General features: G+C 36.4%; 2 protein-coding genes across 2 annotated transcripts in view; one reads left to right on the forward strand and one right to left on the reverse strand.

Annotated features, from left to right (window-relative positions):
• Window positions 1-632: 632 nt before the first annotated feature.
• VEZT (vezatin, adherens junctions transmembrane protein) overlaps window positions 633-13,126 on the reverse strand; it is a 55,006-nt gene continuing 42,512 nt past the window's right edge. The window contains 6 exon segments of the mRNA XM_081059435.1: window positions 633-818; window positions 820-1,328; window positions 4,444-4,651; window positions 6,039-6,139; window positions 9,344-9,528; window positions 12,176-12,507. Of these exon segments, the coding sequence (XP_080915561.1) occupies window positions 786-818; window positions 820-1,328; window positions 4,444-4,651; window positions 6,039-6,139; window positions 9,344-9,528; window positions 12,176-12,507 (1,368 nt within the window). The 3' untranslated portion in view covers window positions 633-785.
• LOC308502120 (protein kish-A-like) lies at window positions 8,284-8,535 on the forward strand (the record flags this gene model as incomplete). The annotated part of the gene is made up of 1 exon (XM_081059436.1): window positions 8,284-8,535. The coding sequence occupies exon 1, from the start codon at window positions 8,317-8,319 to the stop codon at window positions 8,533-8,535; it is 219 nt and encodes a 72-aa protein (XP_080915562.1). The 5' UTR covers window positions 8,284-8,316.

Below are 13,126 nucleotides of genomic sequence, written 5' to 3' on the forward strand. Positions count from 1 at the left end.
TGTGTTAATGGCACCCATTATCTCTAGGCAAACTGATAAAAAAGAACTCTGCAAAGTTGGAGATGAGGCATTGGACCACAGGGATCCCACTTCATCTCTTTTAGTTGCAACAAGAACAGAAAAAGACAAACACAAAAAATTAAAAGGGTAATTCTTAAAATGGTATAATGTTCTTTAAAAGATTAGGAAATCTTAAAATTAACTACTGAATACACATATGAACAAGGAAACATAAGAAACATGTCGTAACCCAAGTACTTTTGAAACTACTTTTTAGTATCAAACCCCAGTACACATTAATTGCACGAACTCATTTTTTTATTCAGAACCTGTGTCTTTGTTTTAAGACTTGGTATAAACAAAAATAAAATACAAACAACTTGTTATTAACATAATAGTTGCAGTTATGAACTGCGAGAATACAGTAGAAAGGAGTCATATTAAACGTTAATGTTCTTGCAACAGAATTATCCCAGTCATTTTATGGCAGCAAATTCTGGCAAGAAATGATAAATTCATTTGTTATTAAAAGTACTTAAAGAATTTCCAAGATCAATCAGTTGTGCTGCAAATAAAACAGCAGTTTATTCAAGAGCCCTTACCTTTCACTTATTTTCCTAAAAGATCTGCCATACAGGTTAACTACTATTTCAGATCAGTTGTTCAAACCAGGGTTCTTCCTGTAAATTCACATCTTAGCTTTATATAGAGTAAACTCACACTCATTTTCCCTTTCCAGTGGAATATCTAGTCTTGAAGCTAAAACACTGTCATAAAAGAACAATTTAAAATCCTTCATGTAAATCTTGGTTCTTACTTTTCTTCCAGCTCATCTTTGTTTTCTTGTATGAGCTGTTCATCCTCCTCATCACCGAAAGTCTGTTCCTGCATAGTGGTAAAGGAGAGAGATCTAGCAGCCACTTCAGCAGCGAGGCCAGCAGTGAAGGAAAAATCTGGTGACAGCTGCAGCCGCGCCAGCCTCTGCCTAATGAAGGGCTGTGATGCGTCCCTGGGAGCTGGATGGGCGGTGACCAGGCCACCAACACCTGCCTGCTGAGAGTCATCCTCACTGTCACACTGGTGACACACGCTTTCTTCAGCTCCTTGCAGGTAGACTTCATTTGCAGAATTGTCGTTCTTTTTACCATCTACAGGGTTTTCACATAAATACTCAGTCCTACTACTTATTTCATTGTCAGCTGTGGAGGGTTTACTATTTTGTTCTTCAGTATCATTTTTACCAACTTTCCCCGTATCTGAATCCATTGATGGTTCTGAATTACTTATGGGTTCCACTGGGTCTACAGGAGACAAGGATTTCAACACAGCTTCAAAGGAAAAAAAAAAAGAAAGAAAAATAATAACTAAGGACGATGATTTAAACTTTAAACTCCCAGTTTTTTTTTATAAAGAATAAATAAAGGTTAAATAAAACTTTCTAGCAAAATCAATGTAAATTTATAAATCCATAGAACTTTGTAAGAGATTAAAATACCTAAGAAATGAAATGAGATGGGATTTTAATGAAGACTTAAAAACACCTCACATATTCTGTCATTCAAAATATTACAGCAGTGGTTCTCCAAGTGTGGCCCCTAGCATCACCTAGGAATTTGGTAGAAATGAACATTCTCAGGCCCCAACCCCAGACCTACTGAGTCAGAAACTAGGAGTGGGGACCAGTTATGTTTTACAAGCCTCCCACTTTGTTCTGATGTATACTAAATTTTGAGGACCATTGCATTAAAGAATAAGCAGCATGGTTTTCACGGATAATGTGTCAGATAAAAGGCCTAAAAGTAATTTAAATAATAATCCTATTTTCGACACATACATATTTGTAAGTAAAACAGCATAGAAAACAAAGGCAACATACAATTCAATGTACTTGCCAAACACCTAACAAGATCCCGATGAAAGTAAAGCCATTAACTTCTACACATTTTGTAATGTCACAGGAAAACATAAACTGAAACAAAATCTGCATTCAAGATCAACTACTGTACAAAGCATAATACATAAATATAATATATATCCATACGGCAGAAGTTGTCCTCTCAAGGAAAATGAAGTTTTATTTAGCCCCTCTTGATGTTAGTAGGCAGTGGGTTGCTTGCTAGGCAGTCTCTCCTCCCAGTATGAGGGGTTAGTACAATACAATATATTATGAAGCATGGCGGAAGAAAAAAAAAGTGCGTCTTGAAGATCTGGCGTTTATTAAAAAATAATTTTGTAAAACATGTCCATTTTCAAGAAACAGATCCCTATGCTGCAGTATCTCCACTAGAGAAGCAGCAACAACAGAAAAAAAATGGCCACAGCAGGTTCCAGTGTAGAATTTCCCTCTCTAATTCCATTCGGACTTTACCCCTGTAGGCAGAGATGAAAACAACTCTGGAAGATGTACTGAACATTTTCATGGGAAAAGCATTTCACGGTATCAGCAGCTTTTTACTTATTTTCACAAACTAAATCAGCATTACTGCTCTTTCAAATGTAAACTATCAAAAGCACATACCTGAAAAAGAGACACATTTCTCTCATCGTTCTATCTTTGCCCATACTGTCAATAGGGTAATTTTAAAACTACAGGAAGAAATACTAAATAATAAAAGAAGGATACAAGTTTATGTACAATGCTATTTTCAGTCTTCATGTGCAGTTTTAATCTATAAATCAGCCAGTTCGTAAAGAATGCAACATATTAGAAGTTGATTGATATTCCTGATTATTGCTAATGAAATGGGAGATACAGTCTGTGTAATGTGACACACAATTTGACAAGTTTGTTAACACTGTACTAGAATATAAGGAATGTAGGGATTTTTGTTTCTTGATCTACATGCTAGGGATACAGCAGTAAACTTATTGAATGAATAATTTGCTGAATGAATATTGTGGAGGATAATAAAGCCCTTATTTAAAAAGACTAATTTAATTACAGAGATAAAAAAGTCAAACGCATAGAAAAATAATAGTGCCTAAAACATAACACTCTTAATCTCTGATTTATGTAGGCCTAATAAACAAGCAAGTTACAGGAACTCTGTTTTTACTACTGTTTCTACGAAGCTCCTAACCTATTATACACTTCGCTGCTCAAGACTTCCCTTCATTTCACTATAGTGCCCTCTGGTGTGAGGGTCTGTGTGGTAGGAAGGCTGGCAGGGCTCGAGCTGTCAGAGGAGGGTTTAGAGAGAGAGAGACTGGCAGAGAGGACAGCTTGGTGGAAAAGACGGAATTCTTGGTAAAGGGATCAGCATGAATGTTTTTCATGAATAACAACAGCAAGTTTTTGGAACCATAGTCTACATGGATAAATGTAACTAGAGGAAGATATCTATATTAGAAATTGTGGGAAATACAAAACTGATGGACTCATATGATGGAAAGGCTGGACTTGAAACCAGGAAAAGGAGTTTAGATTTAATACAATAAAAAAGGGGGCACCACTGTAGGTTTTTAGGATCTAGAGCCATTATCAATATGCTGTATGAAAAAAATCTGGAAGGAGTATTCAAGGATAGAAGCTATCTTAGAAGGCTAGAAGCTGTCTTCTAAGGATAACTTAGAAGAAAAAGGTATTGAAAATGGGAAGTCAGCTAAGAGGCTACTATAATACATGAGCATAATCTAATGAGGACTTGGGCTCTAAAGGACGCCAGTGGGAAGAAAGGGGAACAATAAAACCAATAAATGTACATCTAGACAAGGGAGAATGGTAGGGCTCCTAAGAGAAGAAAAGAGAATCCTAAGGAACTTTCCAGAAGTATAGGTAATGTATAAATTCTAGTGAAAAAGAGAAAAGGAAAAGAAGGCAGTGGTTTTGAGGCTCCACATAGATACTATAAAATGGAAGGGAAGTCCCACTCTACCTTCTTAGAAATCTGTAGGAATTAATTCCTCAACTAGGAATTAATTAGTTTGATATTGTCAAGTACTAAGCTTCCCCTCCTCCCATGAAGTTCAACTAAAGAAGGATGGGAAACATAAAGGTGCAGGCTAATCTTCAGTAAAACCAGTCATCCACCTTGGTCCAAACCCAGTATGGTGACAGTGCACAGAAGCACCTCCTGTGCTCCCATCTACTAAAGCGCTCTAATCAATTAAGTACCCTTAATGATGCAGCGAAGCAGCCTGCCTCTTAATTCGTTTGTTTCAGTAGTGAGCACAGTCATTAACTTTGTGTTTCACTGAGGTGTACTTACAATATCAACATAAAGAGAACAGAGTTTAGAATCTTAAATTCATTAAATTTGAAAACAATCTGATTTATTCAACTCACTGCCCATTCTAAAACAAATTTAGTAAAAAAACGAAAAGTGCTATACTTACCGATGGATCCCTAAAATTATAGCCATAAGAAACCTATACTAAAATAAGATTCTCAAGAACACAGAATCCTACATTGAAATAACCTTTTATTCTGAAGTCAGTGCTTACCATGATCACTAAATAGAAGTTGCTTCCACTTTTGCCTCTCTGCCTCCGACGCTTTGAATCCTAGCACAGATTTTAATTCTTGGAGTACCCGCTTGGACTCTTCATGCTCACGCTTCTCTCGCTCTCTGTCCTCTTGAGACAAGTAATAAAAATCATCCTTTCTGAAATCACTGTCCATATCTATATCATCTACATAAGCTTCTAATTCCTAAAAATGAATAAAAGAAACAGCACTTTACTTCGAGCAGACAATTTCCTAGTAGTATTATTCATTGACTTGTACCTACCCATCACTAAGATTTAAAAAGGAGGGCTGTTGGCACAGGTCATTGAAGCACAGTTGGGCAAACAAAGCAAATATATACATAAATTGAAATCTTAAAAAAACTTCACAGTTGATACTAAAAAGGGTTTTGGATAAGAAAGTTTAATAACATCAATCATTACTTTCCTACTGGGATACCATTCTGTAGACTAGTCAAGATTACAGTTATTCGCTCTGTCAAAACCAATCAAAATTGGCAGGGCTGGCAGTTTGGGAAGGTGGTCAGGCATGTTAAGTCTTCTTGTGGTAGACGTTTCTGGCTTCCCAGGAAGTCTGAACACTGTTCCTCGGATTGAGGACCACCTCATCTATGGCTCTCCCTATCACCAAGGCAGAGGGCAGGATCCTTGCTTACCCAGCCTCTCTCGCAGTTATGGTTCAGGCAAATGACTTGGGATGCTCTAATCAGAGGTACCTGGATCAAATCTGATTCAGAAGTTTGTTATACAAGAAGCAGGCATCTTGAGGAACCCATTCTGGTAAGGATGGTGGCAGGTCAAGTTTCCAGAGGCAGAGGTTCTGAAGGTAGCATTGATGGAACAAGTGGCAATGTTTGAGCCCAGTGATTTGGCAGTGACGTTGCCTCTGGAACAGTTCTTTTGAGTGATTGGAGTTCTTTACCCCAGCTTGGTTCAAGCCTGATTATCTGGATGTGTGAAATACTCTGTCAGCTATCTAATGTTCTTTTAAAAAGTCTGTTTGTTAAACTAAGTAAGGTTGGTCTTCCTTTGCAATTAAAAATACTGAATAGACTATGTGACCTCAGGAAAAGAAGTTTTCCTTAGGATGAACAAAATAATCTTTGTTGATATCTAATACAATCGTTAAAAAATTGTGTTTGAAAGTGAGGTATAACATACATTCAGTGAAATGCACAAGATAAGTGTACAAGATTTTTACATATGTATACATGCTGATAATCACCGGTCAGATCAAGATAAAAACATTTCCAGCATCCCAGAAGGTACGTTTGCTATGGCAATAACTTTCAATGTGTTGAATCACTTTTAAGTGTCTAATAAATGGACAATTAGATATAAATAACAGGAAAATCTGCTGGTAGATTCAATGGATTAAAAGTCAAGGCACTAAGAACTAATAATTTGATATATATGCAATACATTACCTTGTGATTTTGAAGCTCATTAGAAATATACATTCAACACTTCTTCAACAATTAACCATGTCACTTACAGAGAAAGGTAGGTATATGAAAGCTTTGTATATGAAACTCTTCTTTAGGGGAACAAAAAGCAATTTGCACCCTTACCTGCTCCTCAGGGATTGGATCTTTGTCTGCAATGTGTAGAGTAGGCTGCAGCAAAGGTACCACAGTACAGCGTGGGTTTTCACATGCTATTTCAGGCTTGCCTTAAAAAGAAACAGGCCACACAAAAAGGAGTGAATATCTAATTAACAACCAAGATATAGAACAGTCCATCACCTCAAAACATTTGTTTATGTTGCCTCTTTATACCCTATTCCTCCCCCCATATTCAACTCCTAGTAACCACTGATCTTTTCTGTTACTATTAAATTTTACTCTTTTAAGAATGACATATAACAGGAATCACACAGTAAGTATGTAGTGATTAAAGTCTGATTTCTTTCGATTAACATAGTACATTAGAGGTTCCTCCATCTTATTGATGTATCAGTACTTTATTTTTCATGAAAGACAAAACTAGAGAATAAAGAGCATGAAAACTAAATGCCACGTGTGATCTGGACATTAGAAAATATTATTGGACCAATCAGTGAAATTAGAATGGGGTCTGTGGATTAGACAGCAATATGGTATTCCTGATTTTGATGGTATACTGTGGGTATGTAGGGAAATGTCCAGGTTTTTTTAAAAACAAGCAAACAGAAGTATTTACAGGTAATGGGATTTCATGTCTGTAGCTTACTCTCAAATGGTTCAAAATAGTACCACCAAAGGAATGTATAGACAGATACACAGAGAGAGAAGGCAAATATAGTAGAATGTCAGCAACTGGGGAATCTGGATGAAAGGTACTTCTAACTACTCTTGCGATATTCCTGTAATTTTGAAATAACAACAAAACAAAACATGGTTAACTAAAGCACTTGCTTAAAAAATTCAACATTTAAAGTTGTGTAGCCACGGCCACTATGAGTGTTTTAATGAAGTTTGTAAATTATTTCTATCTTAATTCATACCATTGTCACGTATGAGCAAACACCACATATACAGAGTAGAATTAAGAAATGGCTTATTCCCTACCCAATGATTTGGAGACAATGTTAACAATCATATTTAAGTGACTGACTACAATTCAACATCTCAGAATATGCTAAGGGCTGGGGTGAGGGAATCTTTTAACACCCAGTGGTTTTCTGAGTGTTTCTATTTACAGAAAATGTACTCAGTAGCTCCAGACTGAAGTCATTTCAAAAAGTTTAATATGCATAAATATTTGTACCAAGTAAAAGTTACTTCAGATTTATCCTTTGGAGAAAAATTACTCACTATTTACATTTGAGATATAAAGAAATCTATTGGTAATATATGAGTAATTAGCATGTTAACATTCCGTTTGAAAAAAGTTAATGCTTTTACTATCTAAGGACTTAGCTTGTTTAAGACATTAAACAAAGTATTACATATCTAGCTGTAAACAAAACAATGACTAACAGAATGATAAAGCATTAATAAACATCTTTGGCAGCACTACAATTTCTATATATAAATATGATTAACCTCATCATAAAGGTCCAAGGGATGAACATGGTAGTGGTCTAGGGCACAAGTCTAAAAATTGATATATCAAATATTTACAGTGAAATTAGTAAGAACAAGTATAAAATCTGGGTCAATGAAAGCAGTGTGGCGGAAAGTTTCAAGATTGCCTTTTTACCTAGCAGTACAAGGCACTCTGACGTTACCATTAAGTAATGGCATTTAGACATTGTAGAACCTAAAAACAAATATACAATGCCACCTCTTTGTACACTCTTTGTACACTATTTGATAGCAATTGTACATTATTTTGGAATGACTGAAGTATTTTACTTAAAAGAAAAACTCAATTTCTGGCTCCTGAACATCAAACTCATTATTACTCTAACTGGAAAAGAGATTCTGAAAGTTCTAAAAATGAATACTACTATTAAAATCTATCCCTTCATTTAAGTTTTTAAAAAATGAGGTACATGTGCATATTTTGGCAGCATGTAGACTAAAAGTAGAACAATACAGAGATTAGCATGGCTCCTGTGCCAGGATGACATGCAAATTCATGAAGCATTCCATATTTAAAATTAATAAAAATAAGAATGATATGATTCAGCAAATTTTCATATCATATTCATTTTCTATTAATAGAATAAGAGCCAAGATTATATTCAATGTCAATGTGTACATGTAAGTTCAACTTTTTCTTTAGTAAACTAAGGAATTTTGTCAAGTCAGTTTCATGAGGACAAGAAATACACCTAATAAAAGAGGGAGGGAACAAGCGTGTCTGATAAGAGTATACAAAAGACCGGAAGGGTGATGTGGCTGAGGCTTCGCCAGCCTCACTATGTCTGCCATTTTCAATTTTCAGAGTCTGTTGACTGTAACCTTGCTGCTTATATGTACCTGTACTTATATCCGATCCTTGGCACCCAGCCTCCTGGACAGAAATAAAACTGGATTATGGGGTATATTTTGGAAGTGTGCCAGAATTGGTGAACAGCAGAGTCCTTATGTGGCAGTATGCTGTATAGTGATGGCCTTCAGCATCCACTTCGTACAGTAGCTTGAAAAAATGCCCGAATTTAATTGCCATCAGATTTCAATATGAAAAGGGGAATATCTTCAGAAAATGATGGAAAGAATGGTTAACCCTTTTATCTCCGAACATTGGATGAGATAAATTTCCAGCTGCTGTTCTGTTTTTGTTATTGGACCAATGTTCTATATAAATAATTAGGATGTAACCATTTAATAATCAAAGAGTTTGTAACAATCAATCTCAGTACTATTACTACAGTATTACATTCTGCAAATGTCATTCTGTCGTGTCAGCTGCCTGTTTTTAGTGAGGCACATAGTAGAAAACAAAATTGGTAAATTATTCAAGTTCTTTTCACTGTGAATTGGAAATGATATATCTTTATAAAATGAGACCTTATATTGGACTAGCTTTTTATTGAAAAAAAGGTTCAATTTGTGTTGGCAAGGATTGCATTCATATTTAATAATGCATGCTTTTCCTCTGACCACACCACTTTGAGCATTAACCTCTACTCTTAGCAAACTCTAGTTTATTACAGGTTTTTAAACTATTTAAAATAAGCCTATGCAGTTCTTAAGAAAGAAGATAAATGAGATGTGATTTAAGAGTGATACTGGGAAAATGTTCATATTTAGCATAAAAGAATTTAGAATAGCTGACTGGTGTTGTAGCCACTGCAACCTCTCTGGTTAAGTAAGTATAAATGTCGTAAGCATAAATTTGACCAACTAACTGTCATTCTCTAAATAAAATTGCATTCTTAGAATGAAAAGAGCAAATTAGAACCAAAAAAAGTATACAAAAGAAATCTCATAGGTACCTTTCTTACCTGTATTTCTTCGTAGCAGTTTGTCCACCTGAGAAATGGCCTCTTCCCAGCAATTGTTGCTTGCTTGAACATGGGGCTGAATTAACTTTAATTTCTGTTCCAGGACTTGATAAGCTTCTGACAATAGTTCTTGGGTTTCTTTAGTACAAACAAGCTTTTCAAGTTCATCTTCAAGAATTATTACCCTGAGTAATAAAGAAAAACAGTGTTATCATGGAGGTTTCTAAAATACAAAATGTAAATTTTTTAAGTTGCAAGGCTTATTTAAGAAATAAGTTTACAAGACAAAAAAAGTTTTAGAGATGGAAGGTGGTGATGATTATACAACTACACACACACACACACACACACACACACACTTAATGCCACTGAATTGTATACTTAAAAATGTTAAAAAGTGAATTTTTTGTTATGTATATTTTACCACAATTTGAAAAGCTTATAAACAATATCCTAAATTTATTCAACAAATATTTCTTGCATACATACTAGGCATTTCATGAATTGAAAGATAAACTTGTCTCCTACTTATAAGAAACTTATAACTGAATCAGGGAAATTATACATAAACAGAGGGTGTCAGAAAATATATATATACACATTTTAAGAAAGGAAGAAACTGTTAACATTGTAATACATTCAATATATACCGATAACAAAAGATGAATACAAGTCATGTTTAGACATTTTTTGGCACCCCTGCTATATAAATAAAATACAATACCATAAAAAGTTGTAACTAACATATTTCCATTTTACAGATGAGGAATTAGGCCCAGACAGCTGAAGGAACTTGCCCGGAGTCATATGGCTGGTAAGCTATAAAGTGGGTTAAACCCAGGCACAAAAGTTTAAATACCAGAGAGATAAAGACAGTGTTATAAGAATTCAGAAGAGGGGAATTTACTACCAGCAATGGGTACAGACGGAATCACTAAGGAAGAGATACTTTTGAGGTAGCACTGAAGGATGGATAAAATTTCAGCACGTAGAAAAGACGAGGAAGGTTGTTCTAGATGGAACAGGGGAAAGCCAATTTATACAGTTAGGCTTGAAGGAAAAGGGCGAGAAATAAAGACAGAAAAGCAGACGGCAATCAGGTCACAGCAAACTCTTCCTACATAATGTTTTGTATAGACTTTAGTCTAAGCTGCTATGAAACCAGTGCAGATTTACCTCCCTTTAAGTGAGAAAGCAAACATATACCCCAGAAACAATCTAGCAGTGAGCACTCTGGAAGCGGGAAGAACAGTTTAAGGGTTAATGCCCTAGTTAGGCAAGAGAGAGTGGGAACAGCAAAGGGGCCAAGCTAGGCAGGAGTGAAACGCAAAACAATTTTTTAGATAACACTTTTAAAAGTTGTATGTGGCAGTGCTCCAGAGCAAATCAGATATAATGGTTAGTGACTAGTATACTCACTAGCTAAGGTATTTTAAAAGGTGATGTTTAGTATATTTCATTTTGGAACAGGAAACATCCCATCATAATCCACAATCCCTGCGCAAGGCACAAAGGTCCTCTTTTTCATGTCCATCCAGTGTAGCCCTCTCCCTAGTCTGAGCCATCTTCCCTCATTCTAATGTATTCCAATTATGCTCTGGACATTTCTTATTCTATTGCCAAAAATTAATTCTTTAGAGATTCTGGCTTTGCCTGATAAACTGTGCCACTGGAATCTGGTTCTCCTCTGATGATGATCCAACCTTTGCCACCCACTCAAGTAGAGACTGCCTTACCTCCCACATTCTTGTGGGCAACAGGGCTGAGTCAGGTTAGCATTCACCTGCTTTCTTCGAATAGCAGCTACTGACCACTGGAACATCCTTGCCTCATAGTTTCTTAATTTTTCCCTTTGCCCTCACCTTTATACCAGCCTTATATACCTACGTCAGACCTTGAACTGATGGGCAAAAACTTGTATCTTCTCAAAATGTTTTTATGACCTTAATTTCCTATCCTTGCACAACACATCCTTCTTCACGCCAGTAAACTACTAGCCTTTTGATTTTACTGAGACTTCAAATCCTTTGGACCCACTTTTTTTTTTTAATCTTACGAAATTGGTTGTTGCCCTCTCCCTTCCACTTCTTGCCTGGCATCCAGCGTCAAGTAGATAAACTACAGTCTTATCAACTCATTAAATTCCTATGACCTACCTGATTACCAGCACATCAAGAACCCAACCATTAGATCCAGTCCTCCACTATGAGTATCTGTTACAGGAAAATCTCACTGGAATGACTAGACGCTACATTTTACCAAGGCAGAGAACCAACAGTATGCAAAGTAGAAGATCAACAGTATAAACAATGGACCTTACATTTTACTATTCGACTTGGACCGAAAATCTTGTCCTATGTTACAGAAAAAAGTCCACATCTGCTATAACTTATTTAGAAAAATAGCAATATATGATTCTTCAACTATATATATAATAATACCTCTTAGAATTTACAGTTCCAATGCTGGCAGATGTTACTCTTAGATTGCAGGTTCCAGTTTAAGCACCCTACTTAAAGAGAGTTAGAACAAGCTCATTCTTCATACATTTCTCCATTGCAGCTTGCAAATAGAATAAACATCTGCTTTTGTCCTATCTGCCTAGGTTTTCTGTTGAGATCAGGAAAAGTAAAAACTATAAATAACTCCCCCAAATTACAGTTCTTACAAATTATTATTTCTCTGCTACATTCGTAGCTATAAAGCATCCTTCACTCTGCATGCCTGTTTCGCTGCTTCTTTCTAGCTAGGACACAAGCCAACAACCACACTGGCACAAGAATGAAGCTTGCTAATCATGGGGGCATTTCCTTACATTGCTTCTGAACTTACTCATTCAGTAATGCTTTCAGATGGAGCTGCAAGCTGCGTACTGCTGTGTGAACGTTATTCAGTTCTCTTGACTTCTGTTGCGTTTTGGATAAACGCTGGGGTACTGACTGGTGCTGAGTTTCAAAGTACCGATAGAACTCATAGCTGCGCTTAAGCTCTTCCAAGCAGGCAGCATGAGCATGAGGCAGACCCTGAGTCACATCAGATAAAATACGGTGAGGCAGAAGTGCTGGAGTAAGTAAGGGTCCGGGAGGTGCATTCACTGTAGAAAGTAATAGGGCTAGCCGTCGGAAGAACTCTGAACTCTGTGCCACCCAAAGTTGGAACAAAACCTAAAAAAAAAAAAAAAAAAGAAAAAAAGAAAGAAAAAAGGACTAGATCAATGAAAAATATTGGCCAACAGAAATTTAACTTCTGGTTTAAATTTTCCACTTTATCCTAAGTAATGAATATAGCTGAGCTTGAACTAGCTCTAAGATTAGCCACGCATTTTATATCCAATTATGTAGTCATGGCACATGGGAACTTCTGATCCCAACATAGCAGGAAATACCAGTATATGATTTAGGACAGTTCTACCCTAGCAAGGAAGTGTTGACGGAATGAGACACTCTATTAGGAGTGAATGTGGATGAATTATTTCAAAATGAACCCAGAGGAGAAGACAGTAGGAATATGGACCTATGTAAGTCCAAAGAAATGAGTTATTGATGGATCGAGAAATAGCATAAAAATCAGTTCCGGAGTGTTCATACCTAGAGATGTCTGGCACGAGAAACTACAAAACCCATTCCTGAGACACACCCTGAATCCAGGCAGCAAAGCATTTTCCATATACAGTCCTGTTCAAGAGGACAATATCTTCGAGGGACTCGTGCTTTGAGGAGGTGCCTGCCCCCCTCCCGCCCCCCCCCGTCTTGCCTGGCCCCATCCTTGTATTTAATTAAACAA

Source organism: Rhinolophus hipposideros (genome assembly GCF_964194185.1).
Source record: "Rhinolophus hipposideros genome assembly, chromosome: 9".
Classification (NCBI taxonomy): Eukaryota; Metazoa; Chordata; class Mammalia; order Chiroptera; family Rhinolophidae; genus Rhinolophus; species Rhinolophus hipposideros.